The sequence below is a fragment of the Micrasema longulum genome, unplaced genomic scaffold (genome assembly GCF_059751315.1).
Source record: "Micrasema longulum isolate JH-2025_06_02 unplaced genomic scaffold, ASM5975131v1 h1tg000722l, whole genome shotgun sequence".
Lineage (NCBI taxonomy): Eukaryota > Metazoa > Arthropoda > Insecta > Trichoptera > Brachycentridae > Micrasema > Micrasema longulum.
The window spans coordinates 74,166-95,673 of NW_028277918.1; the positions used below are offsets into that span (position 1 = coordinate 74,166).

The following is a 21,508-nucleotide window of genomic DNA, read 5'->3' on the forward strand; positions in this document are numbered from 1 at the left end:
ATCAATTTGCACATTTTCACACCCGCTCCCGAGTGGAGCGTGTGGACATCACCAGACGCCTCCAGTCTCCGGGAGACCCCACCGCCGGCCGGCGCTCTCGCCTCCTCCCACGTCAGTACGCGTCCCCGAGTTCCGCCGAATAAAGCGGAAAAATCGTCATCGATTACCTCATACTTTTTTCCTTTTAACAAATATACCAAGTTTTTTTTATGTTAAAACGATTTCTGACATTACGGTTGACCGTATTAATCATATTATTAAGTATTACTTTCATTCATCCCTTAATTATTTACTTAATACAATCGAATTTATTTCATATTTGATAGCATACCATTATATACTTATACAAATGTTACTGTTTTAAAATATTTAGATATTCACTTTATTTCATTTAAATTATTTATTGACAATTCTTCATGGAATTCCATTGTAATGATGTAATAACTTATATTTCCATATAAGTTATTAATTTAAAAAATACTTGGTACACTTCCACTTATTTATTTTGACCAATTAGCGCTTTCACCCTCTAATGGGCATCTTCAGACTGCCTGAAGTCTGACTGTCTGAAGATGCTCATTAGAGGGTGAAAGCGCTAATTGATCAAAATAAATAAGTGGAAGTGTACCAAGTATTTTTTAAATTAATAACTTATATGGAAATATAAGTTATTACATCATATTCACTTTAGTATATTTTTGGTCTGTGTCAACTTTCCCTTCCCGGTGATGACACGTGTAGTCAGTACACGTTGCATCTAATAACTTAAATATCTCTATAAATAGAATAAATACTGGCTTAAGAATTTCGGTATTCCTCCGTTAAACATTTACGTATCGATTCAAATGATTTATTACTAAGCAATAAATAATTATTGGGCAAAGAAAAAGCATTTGTAACAAATCGGAGGTGAATCATGAATACATTCAAAAGTTTACATAGGTAAACCACATACGTCACAGGTGACGTCTGTGGTATACACGGTTTTTCTGGGTCAGACCGCGAAACTTCAGAGAAACATTCCTCACGGTAAGCTTTAAAAAAAATCCTAGTAAAATTTTCTCAAAACGTCGTTTTAAAAAAAAATTATATAATCTCAAAATAGAGTAAATCTTTAACTTCTTGGACCCCTTATAAAAAAAAAAATTGAGATAAAATTGTATTTGACCAACGAAGCGATACGCACGCGTAGGAGAGGGGTAGGGGTTTGTGGAGGGACTACCTGACCGAGAAATTAAGGATTTACTACATTTTGAGATCATATTAAAAACATAATAAAAAAAAATTTTAGGAAAAATGTTTATGGGATTTTTTATAAAGCTTACCATGAGGAATGTTCCTCTGAAGTTTCGCGGTCTGGCCCTGAAAAACGGTGTATAGAGTACCGAATATACGGTTGTCTCGAACACTATTTTAGTCTCACTCTCGATGCTAAAAGGTATATTCGCGAGCGAGAGAGACGAATTCACGCGTCACGCAGGCGAGTAGCAAAGTGACCTGTACCAATGCTATAGTACGCCAGTCGTCAGTTTGCGCAGTTACTTTCGGGCTTTTGTTAGGGGCGGTTTTTCTTCTCGCTGCGAACGTCAGTCAATGAGTTTTTCATGTTTTTAGCAATTAGATAATTTTTTTTTTTTGATTTTGACTTCAACAATCACTAAGATAGACCAGATCTTGTCTCGAGGTAGTAAAATTATCATTTATTTTTTTGTCCTAACTTTAATTTTCTTTAGTTGTATTGTCTTTCAATTGTACCTACCTGTATGTGTTATAAGGAAATGTGTTTGCCATTGTCGAATGGACTAAATAAGTCCGTAAAAAATAAATAGTAATAATAATAACTATAAATGATCGAAGCGATTGACCATGAACATTCCATTTTTCAAATTTAAAGTCTCTCATTTCTTGCATGTGGATTGAATACACAGCACCGTAACGCGCGGATGTTTCTGACACCTGGCACGGTAAGAAAAGGATTAAATAATAAAGAGTTTATAAGCGCAATATTTATGTTTAAATATAATTTATCGATACAAATATAAATGAATTTACATAGCGATACATTGACTAGAAATACATATCAGTTTAATTATTATAAAACGTATTAAAATCCAAATAGTTTCAAACGATGGTCTGGTAGCGAGCCTCCTCTAGTTCCTTGTTGAAGTATTCCTGTGTCCGCCGATCGCCATCTCGCGCGGCCGCGTCGTAAAATGGCCGCCGGCGGTGCGACAGGGCGCTGCGGTCCGCGTGGGGTGGAAACATGGCCAGGTATTCGTATAAGCGGTTGTCGGTCTCCGGGTTGTCGGATAAGCCGGTCGACGTGTCGTCGTCGGGGGTTCGGGAGACCCCGTCCTCGGAATAATTGTCTGGAAAAAAACACGTACGGTCAGTAAAAGCACTCCTTCCGAAAACGAGGTACCCTAAAAATCAATGTCATAAAAAGGCGATTATAATTTGATTGAACTATATGCTTTCATCGCCCCTTTCGCTGTACGTTTGGCAAATCACACCGAGGACTAATGCCGTATTCATTAATTCTTCCTCATTACCATATTACAAACACGGATAGAATTCAGTTACAAAATGTATATTTATACGAAAGTATTTTAGTGAGGAATAGTAATAAGAGAACGAACGCAACAAACTTCGGTGACAACTGTCATCAAGCGGGGCGATACGGTTGGCTGAGCCATATACCGCGGAAGCCTCCCGAGAGCCTTAACCGTGCTCGCCTACTTTACGAGGCATCGGGTTCTCGACGTCCTGGACGTCCGAGACATTGAAGAAGGGCATACTTCTCACTGCGGAATATGTGACCAAAATATGAAGCTTTTCTTCTTTCGACAGTGGTCAGTGACTCCTTTTTTTATGCACGATGCTTACAATCGCTTCATCAGAGACCGGAGACACGACCAGTTCATAAAATTATTTAAGATTGATCAAAAATAACTATTCAGACGTATTTTTTAATTAATAAAAAATCTAAGGAATTTCACAAGTCTGGTAATGGAAACCTATTCTCGATGTTCAAATATAATTTACCGTATGGATCGGACATCATAGTTTGCGGCGTGGAGTACTCACCCGACCATTGCTGGTAAGGGTTCTCGGGATAGTCGATCTGAAATTATATTTAAAATGATGAATGCCAAATTAAATTCTAGGCGATTCGCTTCCAATATCTCATTTGCACAAACTAGAAACATGTATGTGGCAGCAATCGATCCGCGGGAAACTTCAGAGGAACATTCCTCATGGTAACCTTTTAAAAAATCCTAATAAAAATTCCAAAATGTAATTTTGAACAAAAAAATGTCTTGAAATGTAGTAAATCATTAACTTCTCGAACAAGCAGCCCCCCATAAACCCCTACCCCTCTCCTACCCAGCCGCTTCCCTTGTCCGCGTCTGGTGCGTATCGCTTCGTTGGTCAAATACGTTTTTATAGCAATTTTTTATCGGGAAGGGGTAGTGGTTTACGGAAGGGATACTGCTCTGAGAAATTAAAGATTTACTCCATTTTGAGATCATAATTTTTATTTAATTTTTTTAATGACTTTTTGGAATAATTTTAAAAGGATTTTTTTGAAGCTTACCACGAGGTATGTTCCTCCGAAGTTTCGCGGTCTGGCTCTGAAAAACCCTGTATACGCATGTACGACTAATATTTATTTTTAAAGGAGTTTTCACAGTAGAATATTTCACAGTCCCTGGACTGGCTCTTGAAGCGTAAGACTGACCATCTTACCTTCTTGTAATAAAAATGATTAGTATGCGCTGCGATTGGTGTACCGATGCAGTGCCCTATGCACCATTGGGAGCGGAAAGGGAATGATGATGATGAATTGATAATATTTTTTAAGTCTGGTTCTGCGGGCCGCTAGTACGGCCGAAGTTAACACAGTGGAAACGCTCCCCCCACATACCCGAAAAGCGTTTTTAATCAAGGGTCTTCCTATCGGTTATTCTTGTACTAAAAATATTTTTTTTGACAAAAATCGAGTAGCTTTATTTTTTTAATTTGAATTTAATAAACCGTGATTTTTATTGAATTCTATTCGCAGTGCGGCGAAGTATATGGAGGGCTTATGTCGGATATTTTCATTATTTCTCATGACCAAATTGCATTTACACGAACAGTAGCAAAAACAGTTTATTCGCTTGGGTATAATCCATTAGTGTGTCCGTTTTTCCCAAACGAGGATAACATGACACGACGAAAAATACGACAGATTAGTAAATAACATAATCTCGTTCGTTATTTTACAACAGATTATTCGATAACTCGTAACATATTCACCGTACCGTCGCGAGCAGCTTCGGCAGCTTTATTTCCTCGATTGAACGCGAACTAAAGATGCCGAAAATGTTCACTTTCATCTAGTTAACATTCTGTTTTAAAAGCTTGTAATTATATAGAATAATATGTGCAGCGTTAAATAATTGACGAAACAATCATTTATACAAAGAGGGACCGCACGCGTGACAGTAAAAAAAATAATTAGCTTCACAAAAAATTCAAGAAATAAATTGTATTAATTTTTTTTCAAGAGTGTTCAAAGTGTTTCTAACAAATAAACGTTTCTTTACTATCATTTAATATTTGGATGATGCGGTTGAATAAATTAAAATGTATCAAATGTAAATATAGTAAGAAGTACTTATATTTTAGAACAGGCTGAGCCATGTTGGATGGAGACTATCCTCACCAGAGGACGCTCCGTATTAATTTTCGAATTCGCTAGTTTTATATATATTCCCTAGTATTAAATATAAGTTACCTTACTTATTTATGCAATAAATTTATAAAATAAAAGACATTACTGATACAATGTTTTTACTGTTTTATCATTTTTAAATTTTTTTAAAATTGCTTTATTTTTTATTGTTTTTTTTTAGTTGGTTTCTGGTCAGACTGTAAGAAAATGCTAGTGGCAATAAGTCCGCCATTTTCTCAGTTATTTTGTATTTATCGCATTGCATAAACTATGGTTAATAAAGATTTTTGTTCGATATCTTGTTGTTGAGCAGAAAAAAATCTTGCAAGTGTGCACCGTGCAAGAGGTCTCGGGTTCGATTCCCGACGTGGTTGACACGAAATATTTATTTAAATAGGTGTATTTACACTTGAATATTTCATAGTCCCTAGACTGGCACCTGAAGCGTAAGACTGACCATCTTACCTTCATGTAATAAAAATGATCAATATGCGCTGAAATTGGCGTACCAATGCAGTGCCCTATGCACCATTCAGTGCGGAAAGGGAATGAAGATGATGTTGATGCTCATTTTTAAATTGGGAATAAAACGGACACAACTTATGTTATGAGGATAGCCTAAATCTACCGACGCCCTTCATCATACACGAGCCGCCGTGATCACAAGATAAGAGCGTAAGACGGGGTGACGGGGTGATGCTCACGCCGGGGCTGTCGCCGTTCCTGCGGCCGACCCTCGGCACGGACTTGGAGGCCTTGAGGAAGAAGCTGTCGAAGTCGCCGGGCGCGGCGCGGCCCGCGCGCGGCACGGACTTGGGCGCCTTCAGGAAGAAGGAGGACGGCTCGCCGGGGCGCGCGCCCTCCGCGGCGCACAGCAGGCACAGCCACACGGCGCCCGCCAGCATGCTGCGGACGGGAATAGCACAAGGGCGCATTAATTACTACAGCCACCATCCGGAGTCCAATGAGTACAATACATATCTTGGCATTGTATTAACAAAACTGTAATTATTGGCCAAAATTTTGGTGTATTTGTATATATTGTATTTTTTTGTTACAAAGGCTTTTGTTTTATTTTAATAAATAAAATTAAATAAATAACAATGTCAATACAATGGGGAAGTTTTATTTATTTATTTAAAACTTCGAGTACAAAGAATAAGTACTTTGGCGGACTTACTGCTAAAAGCAATATCTTCCGGCCAACCAAAAAACAGCAGTCTGACCTGTGTCAAAAAAAGAGATTGGTCCAAATTTTGTACTAAAAAAACATAAATATATATCAATAGAAGCATACAAATAATACAATAAAATGACAGCTGTTTTATAGTTATGTTTTACGTATTGAATGATGAGGAAATGTGGGATCAGATAATGAGTTTGGAAGGAGAGAAGTTCAGTGCCATAGGAATTTTAAATACAAAATGTTTTCTTACACGCGGTAAAAATTATAGCCATTTTATTGTACGGCAGTTTCTCAAAAACGATTAAAAAATGTATGATGTGATGTGAATGAAATGAGCTACTTTGTAACGTCACGGGTTCTTGTGGACCAACCATTCAATTATAGCGTTGTTATGTGTCGTGTCGTTCCAGGCAGTATTTTTTTTCAACGATTAGTGTATTTCGATAGTCACGGGGTCCTACTTTTAAATGTCAGCGCAACACACCGACGGAAACTCAGTAATAACAAAATTTAAAAAAAAACATAGCGATGAAAATATGTACTAGACATGAAAATAAAAACTTTTTTGGCTTAGATAGATAAAAAAAAATGTCGATAATGCTTGTGTTTTACATGTCTTTGTGCACCTATCACACATTCGACCGAGAGATCGCACTCGACAGACAATTTTCCAATTCCACACTTCGGCACCAGAATTCTATCGCGAACTGCTAGTTTGGCCTCCCGCGACAAACATTTATTTGCCGAGGTGAATTTCAGTGCACCGTTCACCCTGTTCTTTCTTTCTCAGTATTTCCATCCCTAGTAAATATAATTCCCAGATACACAAATTATTTTACCCGATTTAGAATATCGCCATTAACACTGACCTCACATTTAGTTATACTTTCATCCCTTTCATAAAAAAATAATATACATAAAATATGTTCTTTTAAACACGAAACATTGCCATGAAAAATCACTCGGAATAAATATTTCACGTTAACCTTATGCGCGGCAGTGAAACGCGCTAAGCACTATACTATATGATGGCTATAGATTCATTTCCTTTATTCCATTCGCTCTACATGCCCAAACCAACGCGGAACTCCTTCCCTGGCCCAGGGGCTCGCCCCCCCAAAGGGGCCGGGCCCGAACCAAGAAAACAGATTTTTCAATATCTTATTTTTATTTATTTATGTAATAAGCACACATATTACTACTATAATAATATAAATAGAGCAACCGGGCCCCAAAAACTTTTGTTAATATTATAAATGTAATGTACTCGGCTGCAACAATTGTTTCATGTTGGTATTCAAGCACAAATAATTATAATCCTAAATTATCTTTGGCTTTTAACTTTTTTCTTCTGATATCGATATACATTTCCTTACTCTTAACAAACTATAAAGAGAATGCTAGAACCTTACTTGCAAATAAAAAATATTATTTAATCTAACTGTACCTATTTAAAAAGGTTTTACACATTTTTTTTGCATACTTTCATATTTCATTATTTTATATTTTATTTGTTTTCTCTTGTTTGAAAGAAGAAAGGAAGGAAGGCTGGTATAGGCCCCGATTACCACGGTAAGTTAACATAATTATCTTCGACTGTCTATAAAGAAAAAAAACGATATTTGTGTACGAAACTGAGTATATATGCATGAACATTTAAAGTATCTTCATCGGTAACCTATGATTGAACATGTTTAGAAGAAAAAATTGTATGCATCATCTGTTTTTCATACAGAAAACTTAATTTTACTTTGTAGATAAATGTTAACTTCCCATTGTAATCGGGGCCCTGGGGTTACTCCTTGGGTATGCATCCGCCAAAAGAAATGGTTGTATTTTCGTATGTTCTTTTCATTCTTTTTACAAGTGTAATTATATGGAGTGGCTTTTCACGGGTACATTTTTTTTCTTATTTTTTTGCATTTTATTTACGTTTTTATATTATTATTATTTATTAACGGACATTGTCCACGTATACAATTTAAAGGGTGTAAATGTTAGAATAAAAGAATAGTTTAAAACATTTAAACAAAGAAGAAAAGAAACATTGTATATAGAATACTTTAATTGGCCTATAATTTTGGTTTATTTGTAAATATTGTATTTTGTTTTTATCTCAAAGGCTGTTGTTTTCTTTTAACAAATCAAATATTTAAGAAAAATCGAGATTATTTCTTCGAAAGCGTATTTATGCGTAAGTTTTATAAAAAATCTCAATAAATAGTGTGAATTGAAGGGTAGAGTCAAAATTGAACAACCGAGGAAATTTATTGATATTTTTATCAAAAGTATTTACCAAAGTAATAATCGATAATAATATAATACGTTTCTTACTTTAGAACGAGTTCTTCGTTTGCCTTCAGGAGACGGAGCGAGCCGCGGGCGAGCGGAAGTAGTCGGAAGCACTGCGGCCGGCCCAGCGCCGCGTGCACTTTATATCGACCTCGGGGCGGGTGTCCCGCGTCCCGCATATCGACGGCCGGCAGTATCGGCCCCTCGATGGCCGATAACTTCGATTACAATCAATGGACGAGATCCTTATTTGTTTCATCAGATGTGTGACTGTACTCTATACTGTACTGTACTGTACTGTACTGTACCGTAGCAGTGCGGTGCCGAAACGGCTCGGTAATAATATAAATAATATATAGTAATAATATGGACGTATAATAGACACGTTACAAGCTCGAAAAACGAGGGAACAAAATGCCGAACACTCTTCTAGTGGAACGGAAGGCCGGTTGACAACTGCCGGTTGTCAACAGGCCGGCTTCTCCTTGTTCGAGTTTTAAGTGGTTTCTCCACATGGGCGAATGCTGAGAAGTACCCGGTTAGCCCACATTAGAATATCCTTCCCGATTCCAACAGTTTAGCTGAAACAATGTGATATAATAGCAGAAAAATCCTTTTTTTGAAATATAAACCTTGTTTATTATAAGCAAGGTAAAAAATAATGGAACTCCCATAAAAAAAAGGCTCGAAAAACGGCATTGTAACAACTCGTAAGGAGTAAATCGTGAGTTCAGGTATTTCGAGTTGTGTTCTGTAAGCCTGTAGCCCTGTCGCATCCGAAACCGCGATGATTAGTATGGGCAAGAAGACATAAAAGCATATTTAAAACAATATTTAGAACAAAGAAAATTTAAAAAAAATGGTTGCTTACTTCTGCAGGGGAGAAGTGAGGGGAGCGCGGTGCAGTATCAAACTCCACCTCCTCCCTCCTCGTTTCTTCCTTGCAGAAGTAAGCAACCATTTTTTTTTGTAGATTTTATTCGTTCTAAAAATTTATTTGAATGTCCCAATATGTCTTCTTGCTCATACTGATCATCGTGGTTTCGGATGTGACAGGGTTTAAAGAACACCCTGTATATGTCGCCGCTAAATAGTTAAATCAGCCACTCGACAGTGCGGCAGGCATTTAATGCCGGCATTCGCCCGAATGGCTGGGCCGTTCGTCGAATGAATTAAGATAACTAAATTAATGTCCTATGTGTCGGCTGGTTGCGAGCTGAGCCTTTGGAAACGGCCGAACCGGAAGCCGCCGGGTTAGGTTTGGTTTATTTATAATAATAAAATAGTTATTTTCTTAACTTAACAAGTGAAGGATTAATTATTCAGTTAAATTGAGTAAAAAAACGATTATTTTTCATCATTGAACTTATCCCAAACCCCACTTATTCTAACCTAACCTGGCAAAATAAATTTAAAATAAAACATAACAAAATAACAATGTTTGATTATGTCCAAATGCTTGCAGACTGGCTGGATTTCCTCCCTAGGGAGTTGTTCATATTTAAAATTATTGGACATAATCAAACATTGTTGAATTACTACCTGGTAAAAGAAGAAGTATAAAAATTGGAAAATTGTTTTCAGGCGTTGCCTAGTAGGCGATTTGGTTCAGCCGGATGAATCTCACCCACGTGATAAAGGTTTCAGCTCTTTTACTTCACAAAAGTCAACAGATGGAAGAGTTTAGGAAATGTGGATGTTCAAACATGGGCAGAATGGTGAATGTTACACAGTGTGTAAAGTGGCCACTTAAACCAGCCAATGACAGGTCATAAGCCCTGTAAATGCCTAGACTTCCATATTCCCTTCTCAGAAATTTTTTCCCTCTCTGTTGAAATAAATTTAAAAAACAAAATAAATTGAAAATAAATCATAGTAAAATAAATAAAACAACTTTGTTTTTATCATCCATCGTTTCATGCACGCGCGCCGATTATTCCCACTTTTGACATTCGGTCATGCCATGTCTTTCTCGGTCTTCTTCTATTTCTGCATCTATCAACATTCGCACTGTAAATATTCTTAGCCGTTCTTTCGCTGTCCATTCGCTCTACATGTCCAAACCGGCGCAGAGCTCCTTCCTTGATTTTGTCGATAATGCTTGTCTCAGCCTAACATAATGTACGGATCTCGACATTTGCGCACCTACGTACATAGTTTGACCACACAGAGATCGCATTTCGACAGCATTCAGCCTACTTTTATAGCTGTTTTTCCGAGTCCATACTTCGCTCCCATACATCAGGGTCGGGACCGGGACTCCGTTGCGAACTGCTAATTTTGCCGCTTGCGACAAACATTTATTGGCCATGAATCGATAAATAAATAAAATAAAAGTCTAGTTGCCCGCCGTTGTCGAGGAAAGGGAATGATGAACATGAAAAGAATCACCCGACCTACAGACAGCTCAATAATCTACTTTTGCGTTGAATACGACGCGTGCTAATCCCAGCCTCTTTTTGTTCGACAGTTTTATTATTAAAGATAATATTATATTATATTTTCGTCGGCCAATACGTTCCGCCCTTGTATTGTGCGAGCCCACATCTCTGGAAGGTGATAGTGTAATCGTGTATCGTGTCCCGATAGTAATCGTACGAAAGTGACGTGTGCCGTGTGGAATTCTAATGATCTCCACGTTGTCCGCTCTGTTAACTAATTACATATTTATATGTAGTATAAGAACTAAGGACATTATTTATTGCACTTTATTTAGGTATTGGTTAGAGCATTTGCCCGCCAAGGGTTAAAACCCTCGTGTGGCTTAAATGTCACACGAGTCAAGATATAATACAACAACTGAAATACATCTCCCTTTCTTATTTAAATAATGGTCGTATTTTGCCATAAGTCTAAATGATATTATTTTGAAAAATTATTAAAAAAAAGATTGTTAAACAGTGTATGCATGATGTGTTTTATGTTTGTTTTAAAATACCCGTACCCCGTATTTCAAAATACATATGTCGTAAGAACGCTGTGTTACAGAATCGTCTCCAAAGGATTTTTTTTTAACCTATCACTTTTTAGTTTTCAGCGTCTTTTTGCTGCACATATTGTGATAATGTTGGTCAGGATTAAAATAGTAATTAAAATGTGCCGAAGATATGATGTGAATGGTACATTAATTATGATGCCATACATCGAACCCAAAAGGCAGAAATAATGGGTAGCCTCCTCCCGAGCCTAGGGAAGACATCTTTTCCAATGGAAATGTTGCAATCTCAGAGTAATAATTCTCTAGAGAAGCCCGCGAGCTCTGTTGCATAGAACAAAAGCGTTCTAAATTTATGGTTTGGTTTTAGTTTGGTTTTTAGTTTAACAACAAACATGTAACGGACGATTTCGGTTTGCGTTCGCAATTCTCAACGCAAGTATTTACGGTCCGTTGTATTGCTTTAATCTGTAGCCAAGTTCGTGGTCAGTAATCATAGAATGGTTTTTCTCTGTATTCGCCCATAGGCGACTCTATTCGGTCATTACTCTAATGTTGTGATGGTTCTTACCTGCTCAGAATCCATGTCGTGCGATGCGCGAATGTGAGCTCGAGGAAGAAGATCTAAACCATGTTTTCCCGAGTTCAAGAAGATCTAAACCATGTTTATCCGACCTCTCCGATATCAACGTCCCATTCCTTGCTCATATTCTAACTCTCCTGCCCCCACTCAATAAACTCTAATAAGTTATATATTATTATGGATAGTGTATGTAATTTTAAATACTAATTCACTAACTTGTATATAGTACTGACACATGTGTAAATATTTAAATAAATAAAAATCTGAAACTCGACACTGCTGGCTAGAACACTTCGCCCCAGATTGGGAGGTAAAAAAGCCAAAAAAAAAAACTAAGCAGAACCCCTAAAAAGAACAGGCTCATCGATAAATAAGGAATTTTGCTGGAGAGGGAAGCAAAGAATAAAAACCTTATTTGTGGAATACTGGGTATGTATTTGATGTCTATTTTATAATGGAAAAACTCATTTTTAGAAATGACAAAAAAGAGCTCGTTGACTGTTTTTTTGCAAGCCTTGGCCCTGTATATAAGTATTGCCCTGTTATACTTAATATATATATACAGGTGTTCATTAAAACCTGTCACGTTCGAAACCACGATGATCAGTATGAGCAAGAAGACATATTGGCTCATTAAAATATTTTTTTAGAATGAATAAAAATTTAAAAAATAAAATATAAAAAAAAGCAAATGGTTGCTTACTTCTGAAGGGGTGAAACGACGAGGGGGAAGGGGGAGTCTGATACTGCGCCACGCTCCCCTCACTTCTCCCCTGCAGAAGTAAGCAACCATTTGTTTAATTTGTTTTTTGAAATTTTCTTTGTTCTAAATATGCTAATATGTCTTCTTGCCCACACTGATCATCGTGGTTTCGGACGTGACAGAGTTTAAAGAACACCTACTATATATATATATAGTAGGTATGTATATTTACATCTTTTTCTTCTTGCGGTGTCTTGTCAGGTCTCCACGACGTTGGCGATCACCACAGCGAAAGTATCTCGGTCCTGCGCTACTCTTGTATTCCGCAGCCGGGACAACTGCTTATTGAATGTACTCGCCATAGTGATTTCCGGGAAAAGATGACCAGAGTGTGGACTCTGGTGGATTTTTCTGCCGGGGTTACCTCCCCTTAGCTAGATATTTCCGGTGTGGAGGCGCCAGAATCTCTCCTTTCATCCTCTCGTTATCTGTTGCGATCGCACTTTTACGAGTGTTATCCCATCGGCCGGGGTCGGACCGAGTCGGACCGGTCAGTAGCGTTGCCGGTGGAATGCAACTGGGCGTTCGCGGCATTTCATAGAATCACACCCTCCAGCAAGATGCGACTCACTGCGACCCTACTGACAGTTTGAACCCCATATAAATATATACATATATATTATTATTTATATACTCGTAATAAATATTATAAGGTCTTGTCATGTTATGTCTTGTCTGGTAAGTGAGGTCATGTGCTTTTTCAGGTTGATTTTAAATGTCTCCAGTGTCATTTTCCAAGTGATAAGGTATGTCATTGTAGTGTTTAAGTCCATTTTATAGTATTTTTGACTGTCCTACGTATGTCTTAGCCTTTTTGATACGGTAGTGTTGTTGCTGCCTGGTATTATATTTGTGTATGTCAGCATTTTTGGTTAATGTTATGTCATCGTCTAGTATGTTTCTCAGTGGAATTTTGTATACAATTTTTATCGTGTCAATTTTCGTCGAGTATTTTAGGTCAAACAAGACGCAGGGCTCAGGTGGGGTAAGTTGTATGTTAGTTTAACTATTTATTTTGTTGCCTTTGTATCTTTGTTATGACTGTCTTCTCACCGGTTCCCCAGAAGGCGATCATATAACTCAATTTGCCCGGTATTTAATTTAGTTGGAGGCTATGTAATGATGACCATTTGATAACTTTGGCGAGTCCGTATATGTGTTTTGTGTAGGTATTTTGATTGTCTGTCCATGATGAGTCGAGGTATGTCACGTGCTCTTTGCGAGTTTCGTTATTTATTTTTATTTTTATTTTCACGCTATGGTTCTTTTTTTATGTTTAGAAGTGTATTATATCACATTTTTTGGCATTTAGTGTAAGATAGTTTTTATTTGTTCATTCTAATAGTTTTTGTGCGTCTTTGTTGATCGTTTTAGTTATTCCAGTGTCGTTTCTGTTTTCACACAATTAGGAGATGACATATCAGTCGTTTATTTTGATTTTAATTTTATTGAACTCTTTATTCAAGGTACTATGTTTTGAATTCACAATTTTCGAGACACAAGTCCCGACTCTGAACAATAAACGTATACAACAAAGCGCGACAAACGTTTTTAGAAAATAGCACGTGAGAACGGGACAACGAAACCTCGATTTAGTCTATTTTAGTTATGCATAACAGTCCAATGCGCAGTTGTCTTTTTCGCACAATATCGGGGAGGCATCTGCGAGAGAGTGACAAAAAAGTTATGTTCAAATACCTATCGTCTTAATATTTCGAAAATCGAAAAAATGCAATGAGCTCGTTTTGGCGTGTACCCTTCAATTGCAAAGTTTTTTTTTTTTAAAACACGTTATATTTTATTTTTAAAAATAATTAATTAATGACGCATGTTCGAGTAACGGCAGAGAGGCGCAAATCTGCGTATCGATTATTATAAAATGCAAATCAGTCCTATTGGACAGTCCTTAAAAACGCAATCACGTCCGACGGCTCGTCATATTCTCCAAGGGTCAAGAGAGAACTCCATACTCCGGTGCTTAATATTCAAGGCAAGGTCGCCCGAACAATAGCGGAGTCCTCAAAGGCGATAACACATATTCCAAAATGGACAGGCGAAGCTGAAGCGTCGCTATATAATACTCGGCAACGAGCTGAGCAGCATCAGTTCGAGATAAACACCGAACGTAAGATGAAGAGTTTTTTGTTTGTTTTGTTTGTGATGGCGGTTTCGTGCGACGGGTTCCCGCAAGGAACGAACTTCGCACCCCTCTCTAAACAAAAAATTAATCCCGACGATTCGGAGAATTTAGGCGTAATTCCTCTCCAGCCTAAACTGTCCGATGACGCTTCTAGCGCGCCGTATCTCCCGTCCGGTTGGAAGCCGAAAGGAGAACGGCTAAGCCTACCGGTTCCTAAAATAGAGTACGCTAAGGAGTATGCATACGATCGTCCAACAACGGAAGCTGTACAGGAAACAACGACAACTGCGGAAGAGACGACAGTGTTTGAGACGACAACGCTCGCGGACGATCTCACGGAGGACTCGGCGACAGTTCGAGATGATACGGTGTCAATAAACGAAAGTGAAACAACGGTGGACAACAACACGAACAGTGTTAACGACGCTGTTATAGCTCCTTCTAAATCGGAAAGAATCGAAGAGTTGGACGAACCGGATCTGGTTGAAGCGGTGCCTGAAACACAGGAAGTGAATCGACAGGAACTTTACTACATCATCGTACCCGACGCCAGATTACAAAGGGTTTTCTACAATCCGAATATTATTAATTCCCAATTGTACACCCCCGCACCTGTTCAAACGTCATTTCAAAGCTTTTCCCGAAACTTTCCCCAAAGACTAAGCCCCTTAATTATTTATACATCTCAATAATATTGTAATTGACCGAAAACATATTTTATAAAAAACGGTTTTGTCTTAATGCGCGTATTTATTTTAGCTTGCCAATAATTTATTCCGCAATGTTTTGAGAGTGTCCAAATGTTTGCAGAAAGGCTGGATTTCTTCCCCAGGTAGTTATTTAGATCTAAATTTGTCGCAACAGAGAGGCAAAACATTTTTAGAAGGTAATATGGAAGTCTAGGCATTTGCAGGGCTTACGATCTGTCATCGGCTGGATGTCATAGTGGTCACTTTACGCACGGTGTGACATTTATCATTCTGCCTATGTTTAAATTATTGTTTATGGAAACAGCCGTGGTGTAGGCCTCGTGGTGTAATGGTCAGCGCGTTTGCCTACCACTCAAGAGGTCTCGGGTTCGATTCCCGACATGGTTGATACGAAATATTTATTTAAGAGATTGTTTTCACATTAGAATATTTCATAGTCCCTGGACTGGTACCTGAAGCGTAAGGCTGATTATTTTACCATGAAGGTGAAACATAAAGTAACAAAAAAATATGATCAAGATACGCTGCGATTAGGGTACCAATGCAGTGGCCCTATGCACCATTAGCTGCGGAAAGGGAATGATGATGATGATGATGGTGAAAACAGCCTGAGCGTTGCCCAGTATGTGGATCGGTTCAGCCGGATGAACCTCACCCACATGGCTCATTTATTTCACAAAAGTAAATACGGAGTAGTTGAGGAAATGTGGATGTTTAAACGTAGGCAGAATAGTGAATGTTACACTGAGTGTAAAGCGGCTACTTAAACCAGCCAATGACAGGTCTTAAGCCCCGTAAACGCCTAGACTTTAATGTTTTCCCTCTCTGTTGCGACAAATAAATAATGTATTATTATTTTATTTACAGAATTGGAAAAACACACTAGTTTTAGGGGTTGTATTTTTTAAATTATTTTTTTTAATGTTTTGCATTATCTACACTTTTGTAGGGCAAAACAGCCAAAGCTAAAGGACTAAACTGGAACCGCAAAACATGTTTTATTTTGGCAACAATAACAAATCATCATACGTAAATGTCTCCACGGTGACGGGGAAACATATTTTGAGGCGGATCCACAAGACGTTCTTTACAATCTCCAGAAAAGGCTCCCGAATTAAGAAAATTAGCAAAGAAGACCATCTCGTACCCGGGCAGAGAGAATATCTTGGCATACATTTCTGCTTCTTCCACATTCATATAGTAGCATTGTGAGGCACTTCCGGTGGAGCAACTGTACCAATTTATGTTGATAATTTTTCCTAATAAATTGATATGTACCGTCACCACGCACAAGGCACGCGCCCTTGTTTCAAATTAAGAAATTTAAAACAAATTATTACTTACTATACCTGCTGAAAATGAGCACGACTCGGTATGGCACCACAAAGAGAAGTAAACGGTAGTTTTGTTAACATTATTCGTATTCCAATTTATATCCATATTTTTTCATATTCAACTTATTTATTTTATATGAACTTCATTATTGATGTTAAAATAATCATCCCAAATATTTACATATTATGTCGGTACATACATAAATGTAATCATTATATTTATGTATGCGTGTATGTGAGTGCTTATTCTTATTCTTAGAGTGGGGGGTCAGTGCTATTCGAGCTCCTGACGTCACTGCGACCTGTGAATATCTATTGTGACAGATCCCTGTGAATAAAGAGTACTTATATATATATATATTAAATTTGGATTTTAGGCCGGAGCGTTCTTAACAATCTTAACAATTTTACATCAATCAATAAAATGGTTGATAGGCTTCCTCATTAAGGTTTTAAAAAAACAGATATTTTTGATAATCATTGTTCAATAAGTCCACTTATATTCACTACACATTCTCGCATACATACAATACTCACACACCCATACACATATACACACACCCTCACACCCTCACACCCTCACTTACATGTATAATAATAAAACTGATACACTATTTTTTTTGTGACTAAAAACAAATACTTAGCATAAATATTATTATGTTATGGTAAAAGTTATACTCATAATGTAATTAAGACACATTTAATGTATATATTTCTACCGGCAGCGGCATATTGAAACCATTCTATAAATTCCATATTGTGTTTTGTTTTTATGAGAAAAATAAAATAAAAATAAAATAACGAAGTAACTACTTTGACTAAGGGAAAAGCCTCTCAATCGCCAACATGAAATTAGGTCAATTTCAGTCATGAAGCTGGTGGGGTCTAGAGTCTAGAGTCTAGACGTCTAGAGTGCCTATAGAACTTCTGTGCCAGCGGAACAGTTTGTTTGTCGGCCTCGTGGCGTAATGGTCAGCGCATTTGCCTACCATGCACGAGGTCTCGGGTTCAATTCCCGACAGGGTTAATATGAAATACTGATTTAATAAGGTATTTTCACACTAAAATATATCACAGTCCCTGGACTGCCACCTGAAGCGTAAGACTGGTCATCTTACCTTCAGGTAACAGAAATGATCAAGATACGCTGCGATTGGTGTACCGATGCAGTGTCCTATGGACCATTGGGTGCGGGAAGGGAATGGTGATGATGTAAGCGGAACAGTTGGATTTCTCGTGCCGAGGCTGCCTGACTGACAAGCTTCCCGCCGATGGCCGATATGAAGGGCTCTGTCAGTCTGGAGGTCTGGACGTCTGACTCCTTCGTCAAAAGTGTGTTCAACTTTTGTTAGGTTTCGTAAAATTTTTTGCATCACAACAGGCCAGGAGGCCCAATTACGGCGGTGAATTACAACACAGAACACCCGGCTTGAGAAAATCACATTAAACTTTTGTATTCTCATCGGGAATCGAACCCGGAACCTTCCGTGCGTGAGTCAAGCGTCTTGACCGCCACACCACGGAAGCCGTAGTAGTTATTGCTTTATTTTTTGTTCGTTGTACTATTTATGTTTTATTGTAATTTCCAATGTTTTTTGTGTTAAAAACACGCCCATAAACTTTTATTTAATATTAGTTTGGCGCGATCTAAATTTTGTTTGCTTTTGTACATTAGTTTCGCGGATATATGGTTGGGTTATGGTTAGGTTATGGTCTCTAAGTGGTGTCGGTAGTCTGCGTAAGATTTGTAGGTAGTTTGAGGGTCCGTACTTTTTTTAACGTAAACTTTTCTGAAACATAAGGCCTTCTGGATGTAAATACCTAGGCTCTGAATAAGTAGGTAGGCTCGAACACTTTTTTAAATTAATGACATCAATAATATTTTTAGTATAAAGTCTTTATTCCCCTTTCAGTGAATAAGATATAAATTACCTTCTAAATTTAAGTTTTGAAATATGTTAACCGGAAAACGACATTAAAATGTATTATATCCGATGACATTTGAACTACGCAACCGTATTAAAGATAAGTTTATGTTAAAGGAACGCGACTTAGACCAGTTGTACATCGAGCTGAGGCGCTCTGCGTTATTGTACAGCTTGAACATTTAAAAGTGAAAGTTATATTCACTGCCATCTGTCTTTAAAATCTTTAACTAAAAAGTTATGCGAATAGTGATGTACGATCAGTTATTGCAACAAAAGTCGGTTATTTATATAATCGAATACAGAAATTATAAATCAAGTATAACTACAATCAATTAAAAACCTTAATGTACCTCGCCGTAACTTGCGTACCAATCCTGTCTTTGCCTTGGGAAATTATAAAACTAACATCGGATTCTATTCCCCTCTGCCGAGGATCCTCGGAACAGTGAACGAAATCTCACTAAACGGTACTGTCGATGTGTTCCTACAGCGAGGGCAGGCATCTGAGAAGCAAGCGGTGTTGTCTCTCCTGACTCGCGATGTCATACTTGCCATTTCCGCCTAGATTATGCCATATTGTTAATTAAACATTTTGTAAATTTATTTTAATGTTAAGACTGTTTAGATTAAGTATTACTTATTAATTCCAATATATTAGGGCTTACTTAAGCTTTTTGATTGGCTTTTAAAAATATAAAAATATTCACTATAAAGAATTACAAGCAGAACTGAAACCACCTTCGTCGGATGACTGAAGACAAATGTCTCGTGGGAACAGAAATTTGAAGGACAGTGAAAGCACTCCATACACATACCAAAAAATGATTTTGAAGACCGTGGGTCTTCATATCAGTTTCGCTCATACTAAAAGCATTTTTTGTCAGTAAACGAGGCATCAATTTTTTTTTCATAAACCGCGATTTTAATAGCCTTTAATTCTACTTCTTTTATCGCCCCTTTCACCATGAGTTTGGTATGTTAAATGGAGGGCTTGTATCGGATAGCGTCATTTTTCTTCATGTTTATTATTGAAAACTAAAATAGTAGCAAAATTTGTGTTTACTCGCATTGAATTCAGTTATAAAAGTCTGTTTCCATTTGACATTGGTTTTTCTTTTAAGGACAGGACAATGGTCCGAGATATTGTCTCAGAGATTGACGGACAGGCTTTTTAGTAGTTAGTTCGTCCTCCGACAATTCCAATACATCTTGGTATAATATAGAGAGTATTTTTCGTGAACTCGCTCGTAACGCACGTCTTCGCAGCGTTTCATGTATGAACTACAGCCAAATAGTTTTATTGTCACATCGTTAGTCCTGTGTAATCAAGGTATTATATATTTGTGGTCCTGTGTATTTTTTTGTTTTTTAATAAATAAAGTGACATATTTTACGTAATAAAAAGTGTAACAAATGTAGATAAAAAAAAATGTAAATAAATAAAGCTGTTCACCAAACTGGGACAAGACAATACTGTCCTGTTTATTGTGTTGTCCACTTGTTAACCCAACTTTAGTTTCATGTCACTGTATAAATTAGCCAGCCCTGTATTTGATAAAATGCGTAAAATGTTTATTTGTTTATGGCAATTACCTAGCTAGGTTATTTACAACCGAGGCGGGAAAGCGGCCTAAAATTTTCATATTTGATTAAGTAACGAGAAATATCATTTTTTAAAATGCATGAAAATGGCTTTTGAAAATAAATTAAACAAACGTATTTTTGTCAAATGTATTTATCAGAATTATTTAAAAAAACATTTTTAGTAAAAATAGAAATACTCGAGTTTTTATTATTTACTCGGAACATTTCCCAAAAGTCGTAAATAGGTAACTTGTTCTGGAAAAATGGAATATGAGTTGTGGTAGAGTGGAATTTGAACCTCGGACCTTTGGCTCGTGAGTCCACAATACTACTACGGAACCACAACCCGGTTGTGTTCCCGAGGTATCCTAAAAATACTATTGAGATAAAAATAATTACGAAAAACATCGTTTATGTTATGGTTTATGATTATTTTTATTAATTTTAAGTGAGCAGCTTATGAGCAGCTGATATGCTTAAATCTATTTAAACGAAAGTTAGCTGTTGGCGCCCTTTAACTTTTCCGGAAACAGATCTAGTCCATTTTTGAACCCACTGAGACTACACATTGAGATCAGCTCTTGTGGCAGTTTATTCCAACCATCGACAACCCTATTGCTTAGGAAATGCTTCCGTAGATTAAGATTGAATCTCGTTTTCTCCAGCCTGAGACTGTGGCCTCGAAGACGAGCATCTTGTTTAAGCTCGAACATGTGATCCAAATTATTTGGGTAGCTATAGTGACTGTCGAGTATCTCGTATGTCTCTGTCGGGTCACCCCTTTCTCGCCGTTCCCGCAGCGTTGTGAGACCGAGAGTTTCCAGTCTCTCCACATATGGAAGCCGTTTTAGGGTCGGCGACGACTTGGTGGCTCGTCTTTGGGCTCTTTCCAACAAGCCGATATCCTTAATAAAATAAGTAAAAAAAGCGTAATTTAAATAAAACAATATTCAAAACATGAAATTCACGATGTTTTTGATTTGAATTTTATAAAATAAATAGCTACTTTACCAAAATGGTGTATTTCAATACTAGCTTTACTATCGAAAAAGTTTTAAAAAAAGTTATCTTCTGTATTAAAATATTTAAAAGAAAATACACAAAAAACATATTTTTTTGGTAGTTTTAAGGATTTCCATAAATACGTAATATACCATCCTTAAAACAATTATTTTTCACTACTAAAAAACATCGCCGTGAATAAACATCGTCATTCGATATATTTTTTTCTGAACTAAAATCGATGTTTCGATGTTTTGAAAATATCGATGTATCGTATCATCCCTAGAGGTGTTCTCAGTTCCGCTTCTAAATGAAGTTTTTCGTGGGAGAC

The 21,508-nt window shown here is 37.3% G+C and overlaps 1 protein-coding gene across 2 annotated transcripts; it reads right to left on the reverse strand.

Annotated features, from left to right (window-relative positions):
- Positions 1-1,991: 1,991 nt before the first annotated feature.
- LOC148279459 (uncharacterized) lies at positions 1,992-8,504 on the reverse strand. Of its 2 annotated transcripts, none has more exons than XM_088229907.1 (4): positions 8,241-8,504; positions 5,425-5,626; positions 3,046-3,124; positions 1,992-2,369 (listed from the first exon to the last, which is right to left on the reverse strand). In XM_088229907.1, exons 1-4 carry the CDS (start codon positions 8,375-8,377, stop codon positions 2,122-2,124), a joined length of 666 nt encoding a protein of 221 aa, XP_088086033.1. In that variant the 5' UTR covers positions 8,378-8,504; the 3' UTR covers positions 1,992-2,121. The 2 variants fall into 2 exon arrangements, with proteins under 2 accessions (XP_088086033.1, XP_088086034.1); XM_088229908.1 differs by having other exon boundaries at positions 3,088-3,124; positions 8,241-8,405.
- Between the last annotated feature and the right edge of the window lie 13,004 nt (positions 8,505-21,508).

What these genes read in the sequence shown, in the direction of transcription:
- LOC148279459 (XM_088229907.1), bottom strand. Translation starts at nt 8,377, where the DNA reads ATGCGGGACGCGGGACACCCGCCCCGAGGTCGATATAAAGTGCACGCG. An exon ending in AACGAAGAACTCGTTCTAAA is followed by an intron (nt 5,627 to 8,240) that starts GTAAGAAACGTA and finishes TCCCGTCCGCAG; the next exon opens with CATGCTGGCGGGCGCCGTGT. An exon ending in TATGATGTCCGATCCATACG is followed by an intron (nt 2,370 to 3,045) that starts GTAAATTATATT and finishes GTTTTTTTCCAG; the next exon opens with ACAATTATTCCGAGGACGGG.